The sequence below is a fragment of the Convolutriloba macropyga genome, chromosome 8 (genome assembly GCF_964194025.1).
Source record: "Convolutriloba macropyga chromosome 8, txConMacr16.3, whole genome shotgun sequence".
In the NCBI taxonomy this organism is placed as follows: domain Eukaryota; kingdom Metazoa; phylum Xenacoelomorpha; order Acoela; family Convolutidae; genus Convolutriloba; species Convolutriloba macropyga.
Window position 1 is genome coordinate 41,837,022 of NC_134475.1, and position 24,449 is coordinate 41,861,470.

At 36.3% G+C, this 24,449-nt stretch overlaps 1 protein-coding gene across 2 annotated transcripts in view; it reads right to left on the bottom strand.

The window, feature by feature from the left end:
- Positions 1–24,449, bottom strand: part of LOC142344125 (uncharacterized) — a 40,592-nt gene that overhangs the window by 14,567 nt on the left and 1,576 nt on the right. Inside the window, exon 2 of one of the 2 annotated variants that reach the window (XM_075395641.1) lies at positions 4,260–4,531. In XM_075395641.1, coding sequence (XP_075251756.1) covers positions 4,260–4,531 — 272 coding nt within the window. Of the gene's footprint in view, positions 1–4,259; positions 4,551–24,449 lie in introns of both variants that reach the window. The other variant, XM_075395642.1, reaches the window with a different exon arrangement.

Below are 24,449 nucleotides of genomic sequence, written 5' to 3' on the forward strand. Positions count from 1 at the left end.
GTCATCCCAACTTTCGTTAGGTTTCTTGATACGTCGTTCATGTGCTTTTCGCTTTAGTGAGGGGGGTTGCAGTCCCCTTATAGCAAAATCAATATATTTCTGTTCTCTTTGTCTGGATTGTATTACTGCTTCTTGCGCTCGATCAGCGTTAGCTACATTTGTTAAGTCTTCTGGCCAACCTTTATCAACTGCGTGCTTGACTCTATGAAAATAATTTTTTATTAATTCACCTTCTTGTCTAGAAGCATTTTCTACCTCTAATCTATGCTTAAATTTATCACGACCGTCAGTAAATCTATCAAGAAAGTCGTTTTTAATATCATTTAAGACTTTAGCCTCATCGATAGTATTAAACCATTCTAAGGCTGTATCGGTTAAAAGGGACCCAAATAGAGATCTCTGTCTATTTTCATAACTCTTTTTCTTATCAGGATCAGTAGGAACAACTCCTAACGAAAATTTTACTTTTTGATCAACAGAATTCCAAAAGTCAAGAGCACTCTGACTGGGATCGTTACCTGAAAAAGTAGTTAAAGACACATTACTCAAAGAAATAGGAGCATCAGCCATTTTTATTTAAAATACTTGGACGTTTGCCAAGTCTTTATTTTATCTAAGATAAATTAAGTGTTTCTGTAAGTACCAGAGACAACTTTAGATAGTCTAAGAATTACGTCCTCTGGGTACAATTTATTTTTATTTGAGAACTTAGAAATTTTTCTAAGTCTTTTATTAAAGTCAGATAACTGACGAAAGATAGAAAATTTTAGTAATAGCTGATACAATTTTAACATATGATTTAAAACAAAGTGTTAAGTTCGACTTATTTAAGTCAGAACATAGAAATGAGACAACTTGGAAACTTTTCCTAAGTTTTTTGCCTCGCAGCAGATTTTATTTAAGTTAAAGATTAAAGTTAGAGTCTTTAGAACATAGAATTTACTAACCTTGAGTGAGCCTCACTGGTCGCACCAATTTATACTCGCCGCTTAAATGGGAGTATACAAAGAGAGTTTAACTTTGATGTTCTAAAGATAAAAGGAATAGAATTTAAATTTTTATTATTAAAACAGTTGGGGTGGTACAATATAAATAAGGATTTAAGCAAGATTGATATCATATGTCAAAACTAGTTAACAAACCAAACAACTGCTGGTAAATTCAATGAGAACAATTGGTTAACAACTGTTGAACAAATGCTTGGTGATAGCTATAAAACTGGGTGATTGAAGAACGGAATATCTACTACTAACTGAACTGAACTCAAACTGAACTGTGCTGTACTGACTGATATAAAAATTTGCTTCCTATATATAGTCAGCAATGTGGGAATTAATTTCCCATTTAAAAAGTGGGATAAAACATCCCTTTTTAGTTTTGGGACAAAAGTTCCCATTTTCCATTTTCAGTACATCCAACCGGCGATTTAGCAGTTTTTGTTGTAACTGGCTGGATATACAAGGTTAGATAGAAATTTATATATAAAAATTTACAAACATGTTTAAAAACAAAATTTAGAATAAGAGTTTTTTAGTTTTGGTTTCCTTCGAGTTGATTTATTTTGTTTTGCAAAAATTTAATTCGATTCATCAGGTTTGCGTTCTTCTTCTTCTCTCGTAAGAAGTTTTGTTCCAGTCCTAGAGTGTATGTGTCTCGCTCGTTGTTGAGGTCTGCTGTTATAAACTGGTAAGGGACTGTTAAGTTCTGTCTGTCGAGTGCTATGTTCTTTAGGCGATATGTCTTTAATTTCGAGTTATAAGATTGAATCTTATAAATGTTTCCCTCTGGTAATACTCTGTATTGCAGGCCCCAGTCAAAATTTGGGTGTCCTCTGAATTGCCTATTTCTTGTTCTTTCTTCGTTGAATTTCTGCCTTTCTAATCTTTGACTCATGCTAAGGATCCGTGGTTGTATAGGGCAAATTGTAGCTGTGGGCTTCAAGTGTGTAGCTGTCGGAGCAATCGTTACTTCTGTTAAATCCAATTTTTTTTCTCCTCTCCCGGTATTGATATTTTGCATACTCTTCCCTGGTATAGTTTGTACTGATTGTTGCTCTGGTGGTTCTTGTTGCTGGCCCATTAGTTCCTCGAAGGTATCGGGGAGAATGAAGTCGTCTATATCCGGCATGTCGTCGTCACCTTCGTATCCTAAATTCTAAAAATAGAAACAACATGAGTGTGTATTATGGATAAGATAGTTATTTTCTATATATATTTATATATATATATATATAACAAACTAATTATTTGTGTTTTTATTTATAGTCGTATATATCTTTTAAAGTCATTATTGCTTTTAGACGGGAGAAATTGGATTATCTCCATTTTCTTCTATTGCAGCATTGTTTTCATGTCTCTCATTTCTAATTGCACTATATAATGGGTGCGGAATATGTGGATATAAATTAAAATGTGTTTCTTTCAAAATGTGCATTTTATTTTTTGAAACTGTTCTAAAACGAACCTTAAAGTTTTTTTATCTCATATTTTAGTTTTGTTTTTTATCTATTTCAACCGTTTACAACCATTTCTAAACTCAGAGCATTTACTTGGAGTTCAAACAATTATTTAGAATCATAAAATATAAAATATTTAGAATTACTTTATCAATTCTTCTGTTTTTTATATAGTGAATGTCCGACATTTTACTGCCTTTTGACGTTGTGAATTTATTTCACAAACAATCTGCTGACGTTGTTGTGTGGTGATGAGGTGCAACAGTGCTTAACTATAAGCAAGAGTTTGCAATTGTGAGACGAAAAATGTGATCACTAAAGGCTTGCTTGTCAAAATTCTGTCTTTCGGATCAAGTGTAGAATTTTGAAGGAAGGGTTGTGCATGATCATAAAGACTGATCAGACTAAATTTGTCACCCTACAGGGAGACCACACTCCGCGCATGGTCATATCTGGGCACTACTAATGGTCGGTAACTCTCATCAAGGCCCATCTAGGCTCTACTGGGTCTGATTAGCGCAATATAGAGTCTGGATTATGAGAACAGAGATTTCTCCATACACTTTGCGTCCTGTTAAATACTCTTTCCACAGTTTTCTGAGTATGATTAGGTTCAAGAGAACCACGGTGAGAGAAAAGCCGAGACTATAAAAAAGTAGAGACTGCTTTTTACAAAACGTTGTTCAGTTTTTGCTTTTAAGATGTGAAAACTTTGTATTGTTTTGTGTTGTTGACTGGAACATCTTTGTTTGCAAAATAATGTTTTCACCGAGAAGCTCAAAAATTTTATAGGGGAGTAATTAAAGTTTTCCTGAAAATTTATAACAATTTTTTTAAGCTAACTTTTTTATACTGAAATTTTATGCTGAAATTTTATACCAATTTTTTTATGCTAACTTTTTTTCACGGTTACATCCCGTGCAAAAAAATTAAGTAGGTCTGGCAGCCCCACTACACGAGCCAAGTGGGTATTACAAAGGATGAGAGATCAGTTTTGATGATCTTATCCCCCGTTTGCAGCTCATCGTCACCCGGGTTGAAATTTCTTTGGTTTCATACAAAGGTTATATCTGATTTCATGATGATCAGACCTGATTTCTTAGTATGATTCTAGTTTGAAGCCAAAGAAATTATATACAACCCTTGCATGAACACCAGGAAATCATTTATGATCGTCGTATGATTGATTACAAAGAAATTTTATATTATACTAGTACGATTACCAAAAATCCTACGTCTTCTTTTTCATTGAATTTTTTCTTTTTTATCGTAAGGCTCTCTGACTACATTATAAGGGGAGTTTTTGAAATCATTAAATGTTTCATCTACCATACATGACCTCTTTCAAATCCAAAAAAAATGAACCAAATATGGTCTCTACCAAAAATGAAAACTATACAGTTTTTCGGCTTTCCTGTTTTTTGTATGATTCTTTTATGGCTACTAAGAAATCATACAAATCATATATAACCTAGTAAGATTACTAAGAATCATATTTGACTTAGTATGAAATCAAAGAAAGTTGTATGATCGATTACCTGGGAAGAGCTGTCGAACTCTTCAACATGAGTCATAATACAGCCAAATTTCGGCTAAAATTGAATTAAAATTAGAGCAGTCAGCAAATCTCTTGAAATCTCTTTCGTTGGGATCAATGGCAAGAAAACGCAAGAAACAAATCAATTATTAAAATTTTATCTTAACAAGATCTCTGGCTAAGGCATCTCAAGTTTGTCAAGAAAGTCAATACATTGTAAGTTTGCAGGATGTATCAAATTTCACTTTACTAAATTCTTTCACTAACCATTGGAGACCTGAGGCTAAACGTAAATTTGGATGGCTCAAATAATTGTAGAAACTGCCATCCGTGGTAGAATTTGGATTTGCGAAATTCAGTGCCGGCATGATTTCCAGACCAACGAGGACTGTAGTCGATTAATGTTCGGTTCAGTAAAATGGCCAGCTGTGCTGAACAGATAAAATCATCGAACTTGTGCAGCAGTCCATAACCACAGCTACTAACGTCACTGAATGTAATATATTTGGTAGAAGACTGACAAAATGGAAGAGTTTTTCCTAAGTTGAATAGACAACACTTACGAGAGAAAGGGTTCATTTTTTAACTACACGTGTTATTTATAACATTTTTGTCGCTGATTGTTATAAAAACTAGGCTAATAAAAGCTGTGTTCTGGAAGAGAGCGTCAATTCCCTGGTTGCCCGCCATCACACATATTTCCCAAGTAGTCATGAAAGGATGATAATTGGGTTTGGATAGTAGTTATGAAAGGAAAGCTAAAATTTTTATGTCATCATATTTGATCCTTGTAGGATTACTGATGTTTGTTATCATTATGATGTCAGGATGTTTTGATTAGATATCATGTTTTCGAAACACTTTGTTCATAACCAGATTCAGAAGGTTTTGTTTGGCTTGAATTATCCGCTAGTGTTTGGTCAGCTACTTCCGTCAAGTTTTACATTTTGCCTTGATCTTACATTTTTCAAAGCTTAGACCTCTGTCTGTCAGACGTGAACCACTACCCTCCGACCTTCCTGCGTTTCTTTTACCACTGTGCCACCTTACATCAAGATTTTATAGAACTGAATTCCTAATAAATTAGACTATAACAGCACTTATATTTCATGGTGGTGAACGAGTTTGCTGAAAAGCGTTGATTATTGTAAAAATTCAGCCGTAAGTTGTAGCGGAGAAGACTTTATATTACAGTTTTTGTCGCCACAGCCACCATGACACCACCAAGGCGTCCACCATCAGTTATTGTTTTCGCACTATGTAGGCATTCTTTGGACATAAAAGGGACAAACGCTATAATGATACACTTACTATAAAAAAAGTAATTGTTCGGGGGTGGGTGGGGGCGGGTGGGGGGAGGAACTAAATAGATACTCAAATGGGTTTTTGTGATCAGATAATTTTTGCCGATCGATATATTAATTGTAGAGAAATGTGAGTGGTATCACTATAAAGCGTCCAGCGTAGAGATCGGAATAAAAAAGATTTTTTTGAATTTCATGTTTTTCGCGGACTTATCGAGGTTTAAAGTTTTGTGTGAACACGTGTTTCTTGGCACGATGTTGTTCACTTTCTGATAAAATTATGATTTTTCTATAAAATATCAATTCAAAATTAAATTTTAAGCTACAAATTAAGCAATTTTGTGTCTCTAACTGGCCAAAGGCCAGAAAAATTGTACTTTTCGTCTCATAGGGAAGTTTCATTTTTTTTTCATTCTCTCAGAGACTAAATACTTTTCAAACCCAGGTTCTCTTCGTGAACAGCCTCATTTACAGTCAAATGATACCCAATGAACAAATAATTCATTTTTAAAGACTCGCTCATTTTTTATGGCTCCGACTTTGAGTTTTCGTAATTTTTATTGAAATTTCGATTTTCTTTTTGAGATTTTATTAAAATTTTGTAGCCCAAGACAAAGAATTGTTGACTAAAATTGCAATAGGCTTCCTAAAGATCAGTAATGGAATCTATGTATTAATTTGAGTGGACAGTTAATGGCTGTTAAGACTTTCAAAAGAATTTTTCAAAAACAATTTTTTATTTGAACATTAACCAATCTTAAACTTTGAGAGAAACCCCTTCCTTTCTACTGCAACCAAAATTACAAAACTACTCTGGTTAGCGGTCTTATCTTCTTATCTTTATGACTTGGATGCTACGAGTTTTCGTTTTTTAACGTTTGGTTTTTTATCAAAATTTTAGACCCTTTGGAAATCTTATCGCATTATCCTATGATTACCAATCCCAGTGGTATAGAGAAGACTTTCAATAGATCATAGATAAAATTTGCAGAGCAAAACGTATGGTTTTAATGGCTTCGACACTGTCTTCTCCCACTCTTCCACTGACATTTTGGTTTTTGCCTCTTTTTGATGTCGTTTTCATAGTCATACGACTTATTGTGATGACCTATTGATGATTTAGGAATGACACAAATTAATGCTTTCTCGTCGAAGCACATTTTTTTATAAATCCTTATTTATTGATTTCTCTTGAAAGCTATTGAAATTAATGGCTTTGATATTACTGGTTTTCTCAAAAAAATTTCGTGTTTTAATATATTTGTTCATATTTGTTGGTTTTTGAAGTCATATTGTTTCAAGAAACAATTACCTTGTTGTTAAAAACTGTTATGAAAATGAAAGAAATTTCTGATGAATAGTTCATTTTTTAATGGTTTCATCACAATTCTCTCAATTTGCGATCCGAGACTTCTGTCACAATTTGGACCAGTAATTTCGGAAAGCTTCATTTTGAAAACCTAAATACATAAACCCTCGAAAGAAAAATGGTCGCGCAGGTAAAATTCGCACGACGATGAGGATGCAGTAACAAAATATTGTTTGAACATATATTTTTGTCGCTTACTTGTATGTTAAAAAGCAGGAAAAATCATCAAGAGTTCCTCAAAATTTGAGTTCTTCTCGATTGCTGTCTTTCCTTTAAGGTTTTAAACAAATAGAATTCCTAATTACAATGTCCAGCTATAATGCATAGTGTCACAACTAAAGTGACAATTGATAGCTGGACTTGAGGAAAAACGCAAGAAATTGCTGAAGCAACAAGCTTCGTTCCCTACACTAGCTCATTATAATAGAACTATTAAAATCCCTAACACTAAATCCACACAAAAAATTTAGATAATTTTCAGGTCCTTTAAGTATGCATTTTGGACTCACTCTGGGCTAATTTGGACAGCTTGAGTAACCCTAGGAATATGATTAGCTAAAGTTTGTGAAAAATTGCAAAATCTTTTTGATCAAGAATAAATTCAACTGAAAATTATGTGCAAAGTTCTGCGTGACAGTTGTTGTTCACTCTCGGAGTTCCCATCATTGCATTCTCTAATGTGGATTACTACTATATAGAAAATGTAGAATGTCGTACAATTTTGTAGAGAATAGGTCACTCAACTCCACAAAAGGATTATTTGGCATTTTGTGGATTAATAGAATCTTACGCTATGACTATTTACAAAAACCGCTTTTACACCCCAATTCGTATCTTCAGTCGCTTAATTCCGATAGATAAAAGCGTGTTTTGGCATGTTTTTGCTCTATTCCCTGGTCTATTACCGACGGCTATCTTGCAAGATCTTGTAAGAATCTTGCAAAAGTCTTGCAAGATTACGCACCATCTTGCAAGATAAGCGTCGCAGTTCATCTAGGGTTATGAGTAGTATCGTATATATACAGGAAGATCGGGGGGGGAGGGGAGAGCCTTTGGAGATCCGTTCGGCAGAGGGGGATCACTGATCCCTTAGGGGAGATCCTTCGAGATCCTTTCGGCAGAGGGGGATCACTGACACCTTAGGGGAGATCTTTTATGTTAAGAAAGTGGTAATTGCGCTACATGTATCTGTCTGGTGGCTCATTGTTGGTAAATATATTTCGCGAGTGTGAGGGAAGATCCTTCATGTTAGCGGTATTTTCGCTACATGTATTTGTGTGAATATACTTTGGTTGGGAGTGGTCAATCCTAGGAGATACGATTAGAATTCATTTTGCCAGAACAATATTCGTAGAAATGGATGGCCAAAACGATAGCAACCATTGATCTAAAAAACATTCATGAAATTTACTGGAGATAAAGAACAATTATCCAAAATACGGTAAAAGGTTTCTGTATTTTCTAGCTGCTTGCCAATACCTTGATCCTGATATTGATTTGGAGGCAACATTGAAGCTGCGACCGTATGGAGGTCTAATTGGAATTGATAATTCGTCGCTGGACAACTACTTCAAATCGCTCAAAATACTTCGACTTCATGCAATACTCCACGATGCATTGGGTTTTATAGCAGAGTACAGTCGTAAAGGCCCTGGATACTCCTATGTGTTACCTTGTCCAATTACGAACAAGTATTTGGGTCACATCACGGGATCGGCTTTTTGTTTGTTTGTGAAGACGTTCAAAAACAATTGTTCATTTTGTTGGAATGCTGAAACAAGAAATAGTGATATTGGATTTTGAAGGTTTTTGTTACAAGAAAACTGGTTTTATAATAAAAGAGTTATCGCTTTGTTCAAATTATAATTCGGACACAATTCTTTTTCTTCCGCCAGTTTCCTACAACTCACACTCCGCTAGTGACAGGAGATCTCATAAGCGGGTTACTAAATTTTTACATGGTTTGTCTTGGAACAGCGGAACTTATCCTTATTGGTTTCTATCACATATTTTTGTCGCCATTAGACTTGAGTTTCCGTTAGAGAAATTTTATGCCAAAGGGAAAGAAAAAACAGAATCACTCCAAACTCTCTTACAGAAAGGTAATAGATTTGGAAACTCTTCTATGGACAAAAGTTGAGGATATTAATTCGCCAATTGATAATATTACTTGTGCTCTGCACTTTTTCTACCTATCGGAAAAGCAAAAGAGGAAACATTGTGCTAAAAGGAAAGCGCAGCTGTATTTCTATTGGATCTCTCTGCCATCCAATGAGCCGTCGAGCGGAGAAGGCAGCTCCGTCAGTTCTTCAAGTGAATTTATTTCCAAGATTGACAGTATGCAGTTACGTAACGAATGATAATCAGTTGACATTGACTTTTTTTAAAAGAAGAGAAAATAGAATCACGGGGACAGATTATTCTGCGAAAATAACAGATTCTCAGCGGCACTAAAAAAATGAGACGCTGAGGAAATATCTTTCATTACTTGAATATTTTCAAATGTATCATGTCGTTGCAACAGGAAATGAGAAAACTGAAACTAACCCCTTTACCTACGCCCAAGTGGCCAGCACCAGTTCAAGTACCTCTGGACGATGACAATCCCCTGATGAAATTAAGATGTTGGTCAGTGAAGGCAACGTAGAGTCTATTGTCTACTATGGAAGTGGTTACAAAATGCAGGCAAGGCAAACTATAAAGTGACTTACAAAAAAGACGACGAAGACTCTAGATATACTACTTATGAATTCTTTTGGATTGAAAGAGAGACTAACAAAAATGCAATTTAAACTTAAAAACTGAGTGTAAATTCCTTTTAGCAAATAACTTATTTTCAAATGAGTGTTAACGAAGACCAGATAGACTCCGCTAATGTAGGGGGTTTGAAAGCTTTAGTTTTTGATGAGAAAAATCATGAGATGCGTTCGTGGAAGTTTTTTAATTCTCGGCTACCACGTTCCGAATTCGTCTATTTTACTCAAATTTTGATGATACTTTTTCTTATCGTAGTGTTTTTAACCAAGCTTGTGTTTTCCCAACTTGATTGTGAGGAATAGACATTTTGGTTTTCATTGCTTTCGTGCACAGTTGGCTACGCTCTTCCAAATCCAAAGCTATGAAAAAAATAATATCCACTAGCGATAGGCTTTTCATGGCTGTTTGTGATCCGTCGTGTTGTGCAAAAACAGAATTTATATTCCAAAAGTTATTGAGAAACACTTTTTATCCAACCTTTAGTTCTAGTTACTACTTCTATCAACACGTACAGCCAAAGTTCAGCACAATAGAGCGTAAAGAACATTTTTTCACTAAGTTTTCTGGATTCGAATTCATTTCTCAGCTGGAAAATTGTCTGCTTGTGTTTGACAATTCGCGTGAAGAAATTTTCAATGACAAAGATTTTTCAAAACTTGCAACTGCGGGACGCCATAGAAATATTAGTGTGATTTATGTTAAGCATAACTTATTTCAACAGAGTAAATGGTCGCGAAAGATTGATATGAACACAACCCATATCATTTTGTTCAAATCACCTAGAGACATACAGCAGATCACCTATGTCGGAAAACAGTTGAACAATACAAATTTTTTGAAGGAAAGCTATGAATTTGCAACAAAACAACCTTTTGGACACTTACTCATTGACTTAGATCCAAAAACATCAGACTCCTTGCGTTATTGTTCAAATATTGTACAAACAGGTCCAACAATTTTTTTATCTACCGTCCTCCAAAGCGGTTATCACTACTTTGACAGATGAGAGAGAAAGAGTTATGTATGCTAAAGCAAATGCTCGAGCTGCCGGAGAGCAATTTCGGAAAGTTCCTCAAACAAGCACCAAATAGCTTTATAAACTTTCTCTGTGAGTGTTTGCTCAATGTGATCAATGGCAACGTTCCAGTGAACGAGCAGTTAGTTAAAAAATTAGGAGAAATCATTTCAACAATTATTATCAAAGAAAACAAGTTTGGAGAGAAAGCGAGACGTTTTAGCCAAAAAAGCAGAACTCATTCGAGCGTTGGGATTGTCGTGCTATATATACTTGAGGGCAGAATAATGCATGCAGAAGAGTTTGTTTTGATCCCTAAAAGAATGTTCATTTCAAAAAACCCAACTAAGGAAGAAATATTTGATAATCCAATGTATCAGCAAAAAGCAACTCAGTTACCACTCCTACAGAGGACTAATCCCCATTTTGAACGAAATAATGAGAAAAAAGTAAAAGATGCGGACACTAACTCTGATAGGTTGATCAAGAGAACAAAGAGTAGCGGTGATGAAACAAGTGATGCAGACGATGTAAGAACCGAATCGTTTTTTAGTGACGACAGTGAAATAGAGCCAATAGTGAAAAAAAGGAGGGATTGAGCATTCGACTCAATAATGCTAGAACTGAAACTAGTGGATGAAAACAAAACCAAAAGAGCTGCAATTATCCTAAATAAAATTTTCAATTCAAATAATGTTTCTATTAGTGAAGAGACTAACATTCTGCACATTAACGATGAGCCTCAAGGTGTAGATGTAACAAGCTTTTTGTACAATTTACAACAACCCACAAAAAAATTGACTTGTCAAAGTATTCCAAAATCTTGAGTGAACTTGATATATCAGCTGACTTGGTTTATAATACTCACGCAAAAAAAGTTGTACATCAGTTTTACAGTGAAGATGAAAAGGAAACTGCATCCAAACAACCGAAGCAAAAAACAAAAAAAAGAGCAAGAAGGAAGACGATCTGAACCAACGGAAAAACATGCAAAGCCAAGAGTCGATGAAAGTAAAGAGATGACAGCGGAAGAGTCGCGTAGAAAAGACTGGGATATCTATTGACGATGTGCGGAAACTTGACAATCTCTTTTTAAACGGTCCTGCGTCATTTGGAAGCGCAAAGAAATTGCAAAAGTTGATTAATTTATCAATGAAGAAAATTAAAAAGTATCTGGAAACGAAACCATCTTTCAACAAATACCGTTCACGTCGCCTCAGGTTTCCAAGGCTTAAAGTTGTTGTTAACGACATAAATGAGATCTGGTCCGTAGATCTAGAATATGTTGATAAACTTATGTTGGCAAAATACAACAATGGTGTAAAATATCTGCTTGTGGCTGTTGACTGTTTGTCAAGATATCTCAGGGTTGAGCCACTGAAAACAAAATATGCCACAGAGACAGCACAGGTCTTCAAAAAGATGATCAAGCATAAACAATCTGAGAAAGTTTGGGTTGATGATGGTACAGAGTTCCTAGGTGCCTTCAAAGCCCTATGCACTGAACGGGGAATTCATTTATACAGTACGTTCAGTGAGAAAAAGTCTGCTTTTGCGGAAAGAAAAATACGCTCTTTGAAAAATATAATTAACAGATATTTAGAAGAAAAGTGGACTTATTCATATCTAGACAAATTGGATGCGTTTGTTAAAACAATCAATTCTGGATTAAATCGAACGATAAAGCTCGCTCCGAACAAAGTCACAAAGAAAGACGTTACAAGGCTTGTGTCCTTGACTGCAAATACAACAAATTCTCAAAAACCCAAATTCTATATTGGTGGTTTTGTGCGGAGACTTTCGGGAAGGGCTACAAACAATCGCTTACTGACAAGATATTTGAAATCGCATCTATCCCGACATTGCATCCTCCCACGTATTCTCTTATTGATGCGGATAAAGAAGTTATCCAGGGTGAATTCTATCAACCCGAACGTCAACTAGTACGAGAGTATCCTTTAAAAAATGGGAAGTAAACGATTCGAAGACGAGTTTACGGTACATGTTATTTCTAGCGCTTCGATGGAGATCTTTGATCAAAACACTCTAGCTTCGTTCAGAAATATTTTCAACGATGAAATTCAACTATCTGGCGACTGGAGGGTAGCTCTAAGCGAAATTATTTTTCCGACCAAAATTCAGCATGTGGTGAATGGAGATTTGATAGCATATAGTCTTAAGGGTTACGAGGACTCACAAGGAATCTCATCTGATGCCAATGTCTTTTCTCGATCTTACAGTGGAGAAAAATTCTCTTTCATGACTGGAAACTTTGACAATGTTGCTCAACTTTTATTTACTATCAAGCGAACAGTTGGACTACCTAATTTTTCGTTTCGTGAAACCAAGAGTACTGGAAAATACCAAATAATTTTTGGTAAAAATGAGGGAATCACTTTTCCTAGTGAAGAAGTACCCAGTATTGTGGGTTTTACAGGAATTCCAGATAAACATGGTGTACATATTGGGTACAAAATGAATACAGCTACATCAAAATAATTAATGAGGAGCGATGAGACAAAAGATTATTATGGAGAATTCCCTGCTGATCTGTGCGCGGGAAAGCACTTAATATTCATTTACACAAACATTATCGAGTATCAATGTGTTGGTGATGCTAAGGCGCCTTTATTACGTGTCAATGATTCAAAACAACGTCTGAAAAACGGTAGCGTGTGTGAACTTGAACCAACACATAGAATAGTTTTTTCAAATTTGGACTATAAAAAACTACTTTCAAATACGATTCAATCAATTTCCATAGAGTTACGTACGGAAACAGGTCAATTAGTCCCCTTTTCAGGGACGGGTAAAGTAATATTGACGTTACAGTTCAAAAAATTTGGTGATTAAAACAATGGAATTGTACTATACCAATCAAGCATCTTCGTTGCCTTATTTTTCTGGACACTATAGACAAAGAGGAAGCGGCTTTGGAGCTTTAGCAAGTGGCTTAGGTCGAATCGCCTTACCGCTTGCACAAAAATTCATTCTAACCGCAGCAAAACGTGTCGGAAAAGAACTTCTCTTACAAAGTGTGCCAGAGTTAGTGGATGTTGTCAGCAAATAAATCCGCAAAGCAGGCGTTGAAAAACACTATTTCGAATACAGTTAAAAATCAAACATGAGGCTCATTAGCACTGCGAATGAGACGACAAAACCGAATGAATCGGAGACGGTCTAAACGATCTGGCTCAAAAGCTAGAAAAAGTACTAATATGAGAAAGACCGTCATTTCAAAAAATAAACAGCCAAAATGAAGTTGGTCGGATTTCTTCGCTAGAGTTAAAGATGATCAATAATATGTTACCAACTGAGGCAACACATAGTTCCCTGGATTTGTTTGAAAAACCAGCGCTTCTTGTAATTTTTGATGGTAGTTTTTGTCAAAAAGTAGGGCCAGTGTACAGCCCTAACGGACCCATGCTCGAATTTGAGGTGGCTGGAGACAGAAATAGTTTTATTGACCTACAAAAAATTTTCCTGGAAAGCAAATGCAAGATAGTTCGAGGTTCTGAAGCCGATTTGAAATATGACGCTGGAGCTGCAGCAGACGTCACCAAAACAGACGCCTCTTACTTCTGCAATAATGTTTTACATTCGCTCTTTTCTGACTGTACAGTATCTGCCAACGGATTAAAAATTTCGAATGCAAGTGGAAATTATGCTCACAAAAATTTCATTGAAACTGAGTTTTCTCATAACAAAGATGCTAAAGCAACTTGGTTGGCATGTCAAGAATATTCATACGAAGAGAAACCCTGGACAATTCTGGCAGCTGAAGTTAACAGACAAAAAGCTTTGGTTAGACAATCTGCCGAATGTACTTTTTATGGAAAAACAGCTGTAGATTTTTTTTACTTGCAATCGACATCTTTTGAGTGGTGTGACGCTGCGAATTTCTTTTCGACGATCAATAGATGATTTTGTCACAAATTCCGACGATGCTGCAAAATCCTACAAATTAAAAATTATAGAAGCTAATTTGTATGTGAGAAACGATGACGTGGTTTCTGCAATTGAAAAAAACTTTACTATCAAGTCCAGCGTCCTATCCGTATTTGGAGACCATAACTAAAACGTTTCTTGCTTGTACTGGCTTGCAAAGCTGGAAACAAGGAGCCAATTCGACGTCTAGCTATATGCCTTAACACAAATGAAGCGTTTTTAGGAAGCAAACAACTCAATCCTTTCCACTTTCGTAAATTCAATCTGGAGCAGTTTTGTATTTACCGAAATGGACTTCCTATTGCTGACAGTCCAATAAATACAACTGATGACAAACGCTTATATTTCAACACAATGTCAGACTTAGTCTATACTGACAATGGTCATGGAATTAAATTGTCTGAGTACCCGAGCGATTTTATTATGGTATTTGATCTCACAAGCACTCAGCAGGCGTCTCATGATTTTATTCACCCTGAACTCACCAATTGTTCAATTTCAATTGAACTCAAGTTTGCAGTTGCCTTGCCAAGTAATATAGAAACTTTCATTATTGGTGAGAAAGCGAGTACTATTTTCATCGATTCGGCTCGGAAAGTTTCTAAAAATCATATTCTGCCAAACTAATGGATGAGGACGAAATAAACAGCCTGATTCAAGCATGTAAACTTCTAAAGTACAAATTTTGTGGTGTCATTGCAGCTGATAATTTTCCCTTGAAATTGTCACAGAACAGATTCATTATTGTGAATGTATCTAGCTCTGATTCTATTGGAACACATTGGACACTTTTGTGCAGAATGGCAATTACATTTTCGCTGATCCGCTTGGACAGAAATTAACATCATACAAATGTCTGTACAACAGACTGGCCTCCGCTGCCCTTGATATTCAAAACGTGTATGAATTGCTCAGAAATCAACCTATACAAACACAAAACTCTATTTTGTGTGGCTTATTTTGTATTTATGTTGCTCATTACATTTATAACAACACAGAAACTGTAGAAATGAGTGATGTTGATTTAATTCGATTTGCGCTTCATATGATGCTCTAACTAACTCTACTAAAACTCTGCTTAGTTGAATAATGTTTTTTTTTTCAAAATTTTATTTTCTCTTCATACACTATGCGTACAAACAAAACATCAGTATCAACCAGCAAATTACCATATCCGCTGAAAGAAATGTCCATTATTTGGCAGAAAGCACCTAAGTGTGGCCCAGAAAAGATGTTTTGAAATCTCTTTAGAGATTCACTTACAAAGCTATCAGTTTGAGTTTGTTGGGTTTGTTGGTTATTGGACTTTGTAATACAATTTTGCAATGGGTTTCGATGGAGTTGAAACTGTACCCTGCTTCCTTGCTGTAGTCGTCGTTGATTGTCTTCATTCAACGTCACGTTGCTGCTGTTGTTGACCTTTTGATTAGCAGCTAAGTTGGAGAAGTTTGGCAACAGTTTCTGAATTGAGTGGGAATCTATGCTCAAATTTTTGTTGTATTCAACCGCCAAAACAAGCTTTTGAAAAATTTCTCCATTCAGCTCTAGGTTATATGAATTGGCAAACAAAATCTTGAATGTCGCGTAGAGACAAGGCACTGTATAGCTTTTTTTAAACTTTGATTTTCTGAAGACTTTGTCACGTCTGATGTATCCATCAAAACATGGTAATGGTTAGTTTTCAAAGTGCAAAAGGGGTTTTCAAAATGAACACACACAGTATAATTTTTTACACCATTCAACTCCGGTTTTTCATCGCAAACTGAAAATTTGAACGCCTTCTGAAATTGTTTGAAGTAACCCGGCGATCGTTCAAACATTGCTTCAACCATTTTTATTAATATGTGGAAGCAGCCGAGGATGAGGACGCTGATTCGTATCCAGAATCTTTTTCTGCTAGTTTAGGTTTTTTAGCCACCGGTTTTTTAGCAACCGAAGTATCTTTTTTCCCTTCTGACTCTGGCGCCGAGTTTCGTATCCTGCCACTTTTTTTCATAAGTTTGTCAAATTCTGTTGTAAGGGATATTCTCTGTTCAAATTCGTATTCATTGTCTTTTCTCTTAAAAAGTTTCAAAAAGACATACGTCCCGGTGTTTTCATAGGCTTTGAGAGTAGCTCTTATCAACCTCTTTTCTGTTTTAGATATATCGAAATAGCAATCACCGTACTCTTTGTCTTTGCTTGCAGTGAAAGGCATTTGTACCAAATTAGCTTGGAAATTTTTGTTGTAGAACGTAGTCAACTGTTAGCGAAAAATTAAATTATTCAAATGTTCACTATTCATTCCAAAACGGTACTGATAAGGGTGTTTCAAGTGATTTACAAATATCAATGTCTTCAGAGGCCCGTGTATTTTTCATATAATTTGTATATCTCGGGGTTTTATTTAGATCAACACGAGGTATTTCTTGGCATTGCCTTGATAACCCACACACATGCACACACACACACAAACAATTACACATTGGTAATAGTCCGTAACACCATGAGTTTCAAAGAAACTGACTGATCGAGGGGGGAATAATACGTGTTAGGTGTGATAATTCGCTCGTAACAAGGAACCAAAGTGTGGTTTCAATTACAAGCAACGTGCAGTTTTAAGGCGTGTGCCTAATTCTGTTATAGAAAAAGCAGTAAAGCACATATGTTTTCAATCAAAATTGCTGGCCAAAATAGGAGGCCTTTGGGTGTGCCGGGGGCAGATAAGAGAACTGCCACTGGACTCAACTTGTTAACTCAACTTGTTTCGAAACAGCAACTCTTTAACTTTGTTGAAAGTCTACTGTCTGAGCAGAAGTCAAATTTTGTGAACAAACATCCTTGCGCTTAAAATACCTTCACAAATTTTTTTTTGTTCAATTATCAAAAACATTCAATTTGCTTATCTTCTCTTCAAAGCTTTCCAAAATTCATTAAAACATTATTATCTTTTCAAAATTCTTCAAACGCAGAAAATGTCTTTCCATATCCTGAGCGACCAAAACAATGTCTGGGAGCGAACAATTATGTACCAAACCTTTTACGAAAACTTTGTGGTTTTATCCAACAAAAAAGGACAAACGAGAAAGAGGAGAATTGGACAACGCTTGAACACTTTATGATACCCAAAATCTTCATTAACTTCATTGCAACCTTGCCGGACAAAAAGGAGAGTGAAGATTGCGGTGGAACCCTTATCACTTCAGGCGGGTTCGTTCCACCTGTGTCGTTAACACATCCTCTTTACTCGTATGACATTGTGACACTGCCAAAAGAAACGCGAACTATTCTATACAAATACGATTGCGACTGCGTGCCCTTTTTCGAAGACCAGTTGGCAGTAGTTCGGGCCTGCAATGACCTAACCGATATATGGGGCCTTCCACATTCTCCCGAGTCACCACCACCAACACCAGTATGTGTTTCAACGCCAACTTCTGATCCTAGTGCCACTGTGACTCCGGAGAGCTCACCGTTTCTGTTTTCCCCCGTTACAGAGGAGAATTTTGCATGGAATTTTGGCTCACTACCAGCTGCAAGTCAATTGATGCAGAATTTGTCTGCGACCGACTTCAGAACACCGTCTGGCTCGACGACACCAACAACAATTTTGGAGACCGGTTCAAGCTTGGTTGCAACAATAACAACCACAACAACAACAACAACAACAACAACAACAACAACAACAACACCCGACAACTCTGAGACGCCAAAAGTCACTCTCGCGCCCAGAAAAAGAAGGTTCATTGGACCCTGTGAAAAACTTCGATTAGAATTTCTGAAAGGAAACCTAAACTCTCAGTTTGATTGTGTGAAAAACGCTGATTGGAGTAAACAAAAATTGTGTTTTATAAAAATGTTGAGTCAATTTCTATGATTATTTTGTTTTGATTTAGTAAAGGAGATTAAATATTTTTTTGTGTACAAAAAAAATTAATTTTATTAGTTTGGTTTTTGAAAATAGAAAAAAAATTCAAAGGACTAAAGACAAACTAAAATTTTTTTTCGAAAACCTGTAAAAGTGACTATATTTGCCAAATGAAGAAACATGTAAAACATGGTTTTATAGAGCACAATATCGTCTACAAAATAGGACTTGAACAACTTTATTGAGAAGTGGTGTCTTTGCCCATTTTTCCAACAAATTGCTCCAAAAATTGGAAAATTTTTGAAGAAAAACAATGAAAAAGAAAAAGTTGGATAATTTTGTAAGGAGGCATTTTGCTGAGCGCAAAGTGTTCTACAATAAAACTCTTAACAAAAATTTTGGAGGAGCACAATTTTATGGGTCATAGAGAACAAAATCGATGTTCAGTCATATATTTTTGTCTTTAACTTATCACCCTACAAGTGGAAGACTGATGAGGAAACTACTGAGAAGTATCTCATATGATGTACAACAACACGCTCTAAATTTTTGGTCCTCATAAACTTTTTCATATCTGTAACTGAAAAAAAGTTATTTGTAAAAAAGCAAAAATTTTGTGAAAACTATAAATTTTGAAAAATTATTTTTTCTTTCAGATAACTTGAAAACATGTAATTTTTTAACGTTTCAATGTTATCCTTATGTTTTTTACTACAATTTGAAGGTGTTACTTTAGAAAATCCTCAAAAAAATATTTAGAGAAAAAACACTTTTTTTCTGAAAAATGGTCAATTTTTCCGAAAAATTGAAAGAAAATGATGATGTGGTTGTTTTACTGAAAAATACTCAGAATGAGTTTTTCTTACGACATTGTAACAGAAATAAAAAGTTATGATGATCATGGCCAAAAAACCCCGGGGACACGGTTTTCGCAAACACCTGTTTTGATTTAGAAACATGTAGCTGACAGATGTTTTGAAAAATCGTGTTCCCGAGGTTTTTTCACACTTCTGTAAAAGCCGGTCTTCATAAAATCTCACGCTGTGAAACTTTGATCATAAAAATGATGAAGCTAGTTGTTCGCCAAGTATGAGTTCCATTAAAAATTGTGAAAAAAAAGAAAAAAAATCAATTTTTTTCCAATTTTAAAAAACATTTTTTCTTAGTTTTTTAAAATCTTTCAACCCTCAACTGATTCTGCTACAACCTCCAGTAATCATTGATGAGGATTGTTATACTAAAATTCAAATCTATTTTCAAAAAATTTTTTTTTCAATGTTTTTGTTTAAAAAAACTGTGATAATCAACTTTTTTATCCCTAAAAAAAGATATTCAGTTGCACTGGTACACCAATAAAGCTATTTAACCATATAGGGCTCGCTAAAGCACGCCATTGCATAGTAATTACGCATATATTGCATAGAATTTACGCATATGTCTCCGACTATTACGGCAAAACATTGCTATTTGCATTTTAATTCAACTTTGCATAAGACATGATTGTAGCCCTCTTTGGCCAGAATACCAATCATATATGCAAATGGATTTGCATACAACATGATCTACGCCCTCACTGGTGAATGATGGAATTTGCATAAAGCAGGGACTAAATTTGCATAAAGTGCTAGACGCCCTCATACGGGATAAAAAAATGTTGTTTCTAAAGCTTCATCCATCTCCTAAATTAATTAATTGGGCTGTGAACCTTGGGCAATGATATTACTGTTGTGTAATTCTTTTATTTATTTGATTGGAAAGAAACTTTGTCCCTAAAAATTTCGTTTTGAACATGTTTTCAAGTTCAACCAATCAGGACGTTGTTTATTTTTAGAGAGTTGAATGTTTGGTTTAGCTCGAACTCAAAACCATTTTATCTTCAAATTGATTCAACTATGAGTTTCTCGTGCAAATTTTGTAACGCCAAATTCACATTTCGCACCAACCGCAATCCAGATGAAGTTGGAGTGCCAGTGTACCGCTTGGAACACTGTGATTTCACTACAAGAGATCTACGAACTCTCGAACGACACTTTCGGAAACCGATATAATCCGTTAGTACAATGTTGTCTCTACTGCTACATTGGCTTTGATTCTGCTGATCGCTTTGCCACACACATAAGAGATCAACATGGACTGCCCTCGAGAACTAGTGAAACAAGCAGAAGACCAACAGAATCCGCCTTTCAAGGAGCACTTCAAGTTTTCACTATTGATGGAACGGAAGACGACCAAGATCTCATGGAGTTCATGCTGAACAATAGAGACATCATAACTGACCTTATAAACAGCAAAATTTCGAATGCAGCCAGAAAAGTTCAGTTTGTTGTGTCTCTGGAACTCTACAAAGAAAGAAACGAAAATGAAAACGAAGAACAAGCTATCGAAATCTTTGCTAGCTCTGAAATGACTACAGTGTACTTGGATGGACACTCAAACGAAGATTTTTTCAAGGTGTTGAGTAAGATGTTGCATATTCTCTTCATGTTTTCGTCACAAGGCAGTTGATGGATTCTACGCAAAGTAAACAGAGTGGAAATCAAGATAGCCGCCTTTGCCCCCGTGCATGCATCTCCATATATAGCTCTACCTGGTTTCCTAAACGGATGCCGTTCATTGCTCAACATACGAAACCATTTTGATCACAACTGCTTCGTGTATTGTTTCGTTGCCGCGTATCACATCAAAAATCGAATCAATTTACTGACAGAAGGTCGATCGGGAACTGAAAAGACGAATCCAGATACGTACAAGAATGCGGAACGACAGCCGGTTGGAGACTATCAGATGCCCATGCCCATAAACAGGATCCCATATTTTGAGGACGCCAACGACTTTCGCGTCAATGTTTTCGGGTAAGTGTATCTTTAATAATATCAATAAAAATTAAATATTCCAGCAAAACGAATCAAAATGTTAAAACTGTATTGGTCTTCATGAATCTGTTTTGTTCACAGAATCGAGGGAACACGTTTGGTGATGATCTAGGTTTTTAAAACGCCAAAGAAATCCTTCACAATGGACCTTCTTCTCCTCCACGATGAGAATGCCCATCACTACGTTCTCATCTTGAATCTGGAACGATTTGTCGCATACTTCAAAGATATAGCGCACCGTGCAGCGCAGCGTATTTGTCGAAATTGTTTTCATTTGTGTACAAACAGAGAAACTTATCAAAACCATGTTAAAACATGCAGTGAACATGCAGCAGCAGAAATTGTTATGCCAAAAGAAAGCAACACTTCCCTACAATTCCAAAACTGGAAAGCACGCTGGTTTCTTCCTATCGTTCTATACTTTGACACAGAATCTTATCTTGTTCCAATCGCTGCAGCACAACTCTCACCCTCTACTTCCTACACAGTTGCAATTGAAAAACATGAACCTTGTGGTTGTGCTATAGCAGACATAGAACACGGTAAAACAACTCCTGTCTACTTTGAACTCAAAAGAGGTGACAACTCTATAAACATCTACCAACGAAAACGAGCTTTCTGCGGACCCTACCGAGGACCTGTTCCAGCGCGTGAAAATAACACAAGATGTTGGATCTGTGAAAACGAAATAAACGATGCGGCTGAGCTTGTTCTTGACCATTGTCACTATGATTGTCATTTTCTAGGGTGGGCGCATCAACTCGGTAACACTCGTCGCAAAACATCTAACTTTACGCCAATGATTGGTCATAAATCAAAAAGTATGATATTCATCATATATGTCTCGCACTAGCAGAGTGTGAGCCGGAAACGAAGTTTGAATTTATACCTTCTACGGCTGAAAACTATATGTCACTCTCTGTCGGCGTGTTCATAAAAAATTTTGAGTCGGACGCCGGACAACAAGTACCCATTTTCGAATACAAAAGGTTAATTGACTCGTTTAACTTCATGCCCCAATCACTCGAGTCCTTGGTGGCTGATCTGCTTGACAAATGATTTGACATTCTACGCTCTAAGTATGAATCTTACTCCAATATCGATTTTCAACTTCTCTGCCAAAAAAGTTTTTACTGTTACTCCTACATCACATCAGAACAAGTGTTTGAAGAAAAAGTGTTGCCTCCACTATCGGAATGGAAAAATACATTGAATGGCGGTGAAGTCACTATCAGCGAAACCAACTACAATCATGCTCAAACAGTGTTTTCAAAATTTGGTTGTCAAAACATCGGCGACTACCACGACCTTTATCTAACCTGTGACACTTTGCTCTTGGCGTGCGTCTTTGAGGCTTTCAGAGATATCTGCTATGACACGTACGGTTTAGATTGCGCACAGTACTATGGAGCATCAAATTTATCGGGAGATGCGTTCCTCAAGGTGTGCAAACCCGACTTGCATTTGCTAACCGAGAGAGAACAACTTGAACTTGTAGAGAACATGCGCGGAGGAGTGTCTTCAATCCATGAGCAACGATTCTTTCAAGCAAACAACTGACATCTGCCGAACTATGATGCTTCTAAGCCGTCTACATATGCCTTGATGCTAGACGCAAATAACCTCTACGGCGGCGTAATGCAGAACGATGATTTGCCCTCATTTGCACATTTCACGCTCGAGGAAGTACTCAAAATTTCGTCAACGGCGCAGCATAGATACATAATTGAAGTTGATATTGATTATCCACCCGAATTTCATGAAGCTCATCAAGATTACCCTCTGGCACCACCCAATTTGAAAATCAAACATTCTTGGCTGAGCGGTTACCAGAAAAATTTGAAAGTACAGATGCAATTACCTGAAAAGTCATCTGGGCCAAAACTCGTCCAAACGCTGTTGCCTAAAAACCGCTACACGCCACAATATCGGCTTGCAAAATTCTACAATTCAATGGGGCTCAAAATCACATAAATTCATCGGGCATTAAAATTTGAGCAAGCGAACTGGATGCGACCCTACATGGAGCTATATACCAGTCTCCGGATTGCTGCCAGTACTAATTTTGGCAAAAATTTCTATAAGGGCATGAATAATTCAGCGTTCGGAAAAACGTGCGAATCGAAAAGGAACCGTGATCAAGTCGTTATTGTTCGAAATGCTCAAAGTGTGCTACAAAGAACGCAAAATATTCATTTTAGATCGTTCAAAATTTTTGGAGCGAGCATGGCTGCGATGAAAACTGCAAAAAACGGATTTATTGGAACAAACGCACTATTGTAGGGGCATGTGTACTTGATCTGGCCAAATTACACATGTTCCAATTCCATTATACAGTGATGAAGCTAAATTTTGATTGCAAAGTTCTCTACCCGGATACTGATTCACTGCTATATCAAATCAATACAATAGACGTTTATGAAGATATACGCTAAAAAATTCATATTTTGCAACATTTCGACTTCTCTAATTATCCACCACAGCACCCGCTCTTCTCCAAAGTGAACGAATATGTCTTCCTGAAAATTAAGGACGGATTTCCAGCGTGCCTATTCAAGAATTTTGTGCTCTCAAGCAGAAACTCTATTCATTAATTGCAATTGGTAAGTTAGTTTTCATCAGACTCACACGTATCAATATACAGCTTGTTAGTTGGGACTGTTCCTAATGTTCAATATTTAAATTTAGATGGAGAGGAAAAGAAATCAGCTAAAGGCGTCACAAAATTAGCACAACGACAACTGACGCATGACAGATTCAAAGAAACTCTCTCCTCTGGTCGTTTGATCCGCACGCAAAACCATAGAATAGCTTCTAGCAGCCAACAACTCCATACAGTAACCATTAATAAAGTGTCGCTCAACGCTTTCGACGATAAACGATAAATTCTTGAAAATGGGATCGATACGCTGCCGTTTGGTCACATAAATATTGTCCACGATCGTTTCTTCGACGAAGACGACAATTTCGATAATGAATGGTTGATTTCCTGGTCGTCTGGAGAGTTGTACGAAATTGAAAACCAGAGGGAAATTGAAACCACAGTTGAAACGAATACAGACAACGCTGAAATTCCTGACCCCGGCTTCGTAAGAACCGCCGCAATCACAGAGACTGATATTAATTCTGATGAAATTGCCGATGAAAATGAGATAGAAGTAGAAGAAGAACGTCCAGTGTATAACCCATTTATTGATTATGAAGCGATAGATTATGAAGCTTAATTAACAAAACAAAGCGCTATTTTGTATGCAATTTGACGCTTTTGTACGTGTTTGATTCTCTTATCTATAACAGTTTCTATAACAATTCTCTTCTATATGTTGTAACGTATGAATTCAGCT